The 3977-nt window shown below is 30.3% G+C and overlaps 1 protein-coding gene across 1 annotated transcript; it reads right to left on the bottom strand.

Annotated features, from left to right (window-relative positions):
- Positions 1-1429: 1429 nt before the first annotated feature.
- Positions 1430-2542, bottom strand: LOC131673406 (chymotrypsin-1-like). Its single transcript, XM_058951365.1, has 4 exons — positions 2479-2542; positions 2057-2367; positions 1701-1964; positions 1430-1591 (listed from the first exon to the last, which is right to left on the bottom strand). The coding sequence occupies exons 1-4, from the start codon at positions 2540-2542 to the stop codon at positions 1430-1432; spliced, it is 801 nt and encodes a 266-aa protein (XP_058807348.1).
- Positions 2543-3977: the final 1435 nt, after the last annotated feature.

The following is a 3977-nucleotide window of genomic DNA, read 5'->3' as shown; positions in this document are numbered from 1 at the left end:
GTTATTGCTACAATTCTTTTGTTCTTTGAAAAGAATATTTCAAGAAGCATCGGTAGTGTTTTTATAATTTTACTAGAAACTTCTAGTTTGTTAAAATAAGTTTGTTCGAAATAAACTTCTTAAATTTGTGAATCATATTAATCATCGACGAAACACACGAAATAAATCCTTTCAAATATCACGAAAACATAATATACTCTCATACAGCTTATAATTTTTGCACAAGCAAGGTGTCAAATAAATGTGGCATAATCACGTGAGCTATGTGTAAGTAGAACGTCATGTTCTCGAAAGTCGGTAGCACAGGTGAATTTTGAAATCCTGCACGTAGAGAGATAAAACGGTCACGGTGTGCATGTTTAATATGAGAAATAGAGTCGGAGCTTAAAGCTCGGATGATAAGCCACTAAGATGCATGCGAGTAATTAATGCTTTCGTCGACGTAAGTTCGTTGATCGGATGGACAGCTCTCGTGAATATTAATAAACTTGATAGGCCCAAAGAAGTTAACTATTGGTAACTGATAATTCGCGTTATCTGCCGAGCAAGTTTGTGACCGAGTTTTTATCGAGCAACGTAGTGCATTAAATGGGATTAGTTTATAATGACGAAATCAGGAGTTTTTAACGAGTTTCATTGAACGTCTTATCAGGGTTGGGTCGTTGACAATTTTTGTATTGATGTATGCTTGTAAAGTATCAAGAGCACTGTCAGCACACTGGATACCATCACTTTGTAATAATTAATACAAAAAAGTGGAAGTCTTTCATATATCCATCGCTACATAGATACTATAACTTTTCAATCCTTTACAGTTTACTTTTAGTATTATGCTCTGTCATTGTCTATATTTTTATGTGTCTAATTGTTTTGTTTGATTCCGGACAGTATAACACAACTGTATATTTATTCAATAAGCCTCGTTAAAAATGCAGGTGAAATGTTGATCATTTATTTTCTTAAAATCATTCTCTTATTAAATATACTGTGTTATATCAAACTAGTATATCCATAATAATTTCGACAAAATTATTAGCTTTAGCTACATCAATTATGCATTCAATACACCAGAATGATCCGCCAACAAATTTGGCAACTCATGTACCATCTATGTATGGCCATAACAAATATAGTAAACGTTAAATCGACTATGAAACATACACACATATGAGAAAGAAACATAAAAAAAAGAATATTTCATTGAAACTTCATAAAGTCTAATACGATGATTACTAACGTTATTGTCATTGAACTTGTAAACTATAAGATCGATTTTCTTGTTCTTCTTGTTTCTTTAGTGGCACAGAGTCAGCTGAAGTAACTATGACAAGAAATAATGTCATCGTTGATTATACAAAAATACATATCATTTATTGGTTTTATTGCTATTTCGGTTATATTCATTTTATATAACATTCTTGATCTTGCATCATGATATCTCTGTTTCTTTCATAACCATTTCGATGAAATTTTTGAATGTATAGACATTAACATATACATCTGGATGACCACCAGCGCAATAATCTCCATCGGTCCATGAGACGATACCTACAAGCTCACCATTTACAGCTAATGGACCACCACTGTCGCCCTATTAAGAATTGCAGAAAAATATCAATAGATTAATTGGCGAAACTTGAATATCCAAATGTGAGTGTAGTTTGGTATGTTTTTATATATAAATATCTAAACATAGTTACCAAACACATGCCAGTATTTTTTATTACGATAGTGCAAGTATCTCTACGATCAAGTTTCGTCTGTTCGGGATCGATCATTAGCTGTTGGCATTCTTCTAGAGATATGAGCTCCGTTTCGAGCTTCTGAAGCTGCTGAGGACGAATTGGGGGCATTTGTTGCACTCGTCCCCAACCTGTTAAGTTAACTCTTTGTCCAGCAGTAAATTTATGAGTAGGAAGACTAATTTTCTGTTGCCACTCGTTGAAAACTATTATATCTTTTAGCTAAAAAATAATAATATTTTAACCATGTATAAAATTTAATACCTTGCCAAATTAATTCAGTATCAACTAAAAATTTAATAAATCAAGCTTACCGTGATGACGGCGACATCATTCATTGCTCTGTTATCGTCGGTAAAGTATTCTGGATGAACAATAATATCAGCAATTTCATGAACTGTTCCTCCTTCGAATCTATAACTTGTCCCGGTAATCACTCGTAACCAGAAGTAAGGTGGAAATTCGTTATAAACGCAATGACCGGCTGTGAGAACGTGTCTTTCACTTATAATTGAACCGCCACATATATGTATATTTTCTCTGCGAATGGAGGCTTGATAAGGAAAATCTTCAATATTTGCAGCATGTCCATTTAATATACGTGGAATATTGGCATTAATATTCCCTGTTTACGGAAAACAGTTAGTTATTTTACATTCCAACCAATAAATATATAGAATGCTAATAATACATAAAATAACATAATATTCATGAGAAAATTAATCAATGTACGTACCTACAAAAAACACAACGCAAAAAATAAGTATTCCTCGACTAACCATTTTTCCTTCTTTTTCCATACTGGTCATATCAAGGTGAATATCTTAACCTTATGAATGTGTTCAATCGATTAATGTACTGTGTAATTAATACGAGATTTGCAAGGAAAAATGATAACGTAACATGTGTGACTCAAGATGTTCAAATATATTAGAAGTTTTATTTTACTTATACGTGCGAAACAAATTCCATTTATCTGAATAAAACTTTGAAATACACTTATATCAATAGCTGTAGCTTCCGAATATTAACTAATGTCATTAGTTAAATTAAAGTTTATTAGATTACAGATGATTATCTGTCGTATAAGAAAGGATTATGTTTATATATACACGAAGGAGTTCTTTTATTAAAATGCTTTTGAATTATTTTCATGCCTTATCAGTTTGTTTTCTAAAGAATTTTATCGGTAATCATGATATTGTTTGACTTATATAATTTAAAAAACGTGCATCATCAATATTATTTCTTTTTCGAACTATTGATCGTCATTTTATAACTCTACACATGAAAACGTTTTTTCTTGAATGAACTAGCTGTTAATTATTTGCAGTTTTTCTTTTCCTTGACTACATCTTTCGAATGAAATTTCATAAAAAATACATTTTACGTCATCTTAGAAGTCTTTCAGCAAAATTACAAATTTGTTTGTTTAAATGGAAAAAGCCATTGAAAAAACTTTTGACGCCTCAGATAATAAAATAATTTTAAAATTTAATAATTATAGTAATAAGATAATATTTAGAATTAAAAGATTCTACAGATAGAAAACAAAGAAAAAATATTGCAAATAATGAACCTGATATCTTTTAACTCTGTAGCACGTTTTACCATATCTTTATAACTTTTATTTCATTATTCGAATGTCGAAATAAATCAAAGAAAAAGACACAATGTCGGTTTACATAAAATGTTTTTGTTATTATAGTGAGTTTTATGAAATTTCGATATTCATTAACTGTGACGAGTACATCGGAATGAACTACACTGTAAAAATCTCTATCAATCTATACTATAACAGAAATAACTTTTCAATTAAGAGCCAACGATATTTTTTTGGAACAGTCTCTTTCGTGTCAGGCATTGAATGAGAAGTTTCGCGAAATGTGTACGTGTTATTAAAAGATATTGACGTAAGAAGGAAAAATTTCATCGATAGAAGATAAGAAAGATAATAAATATCATAATATTATGTGCAATAGAAATTCCAAGGGTAATAAATTATAATGCTTTCGAAGATGTGAATAATTAATTCATACTTATACTTGTTTCTTGTAAATGTAGATTTTTAATCATATTCAATAGGTATCAATTCAGTAAATTGACTTTCTGTTTAGTTGAATTGTTGGAGATTACTATTAATTGTAATAAGATACGAATTTTCCGGTCGCATGATATTTTATGGAATTTTAACTTTCTCGTTTTTATCAAAGAGACATGGCATAAAATAGTTTA

The sequence above is a fragment of the Phymastichus coffea genome, unplaced genomic scaffold (assembly GCF_024137745.1).
Source record: "Phymastichus coffea isolate CEN01 unplaced genomic scaffold, Cenicafe_Pcof_1.1 PCOF00176, whole genome shotgun sequence".
Lineage (NCBI taxonomy): Eukaryota > Metazoa > Arthropoda > Insecta > Hymenoptera > Eulophidae > Phymastichus > Phymastichus coffea.
The sequence above is the reverse complement of the archived record's forward strand: the minus strand, read 5'-3'. Positions and strand labels throughout refer to the sequence as shown.

What these genes read in the sequence shown, in the direction of transcription:
- LOC131673406 (XM_058951365.1), bottom strand. Translation starts at nt 2,542, where the DNA reads ATGGAAAAAGAAGGAAAAATGGTTAGTCGAGGAATACTTATTTTTTGC. An exon ending in TTGCGTTGTGTTTTTTGTAG is followed by an intron (nt 2,368 to 2,478) that starts GTACGTACATTG and finishes TTCCGTAAACAG; the next exon opens with GGAATATTAATGCCAATATT. An exon ending in ATGATGTCGCCGTCATCACG is followed by an intron (nt 1,965 to 2,056) that starts GTAAGCTTGATT and finishes ATTATTTTTTAG; the next exon opens with CTAAAAGATATAATAGTTTT.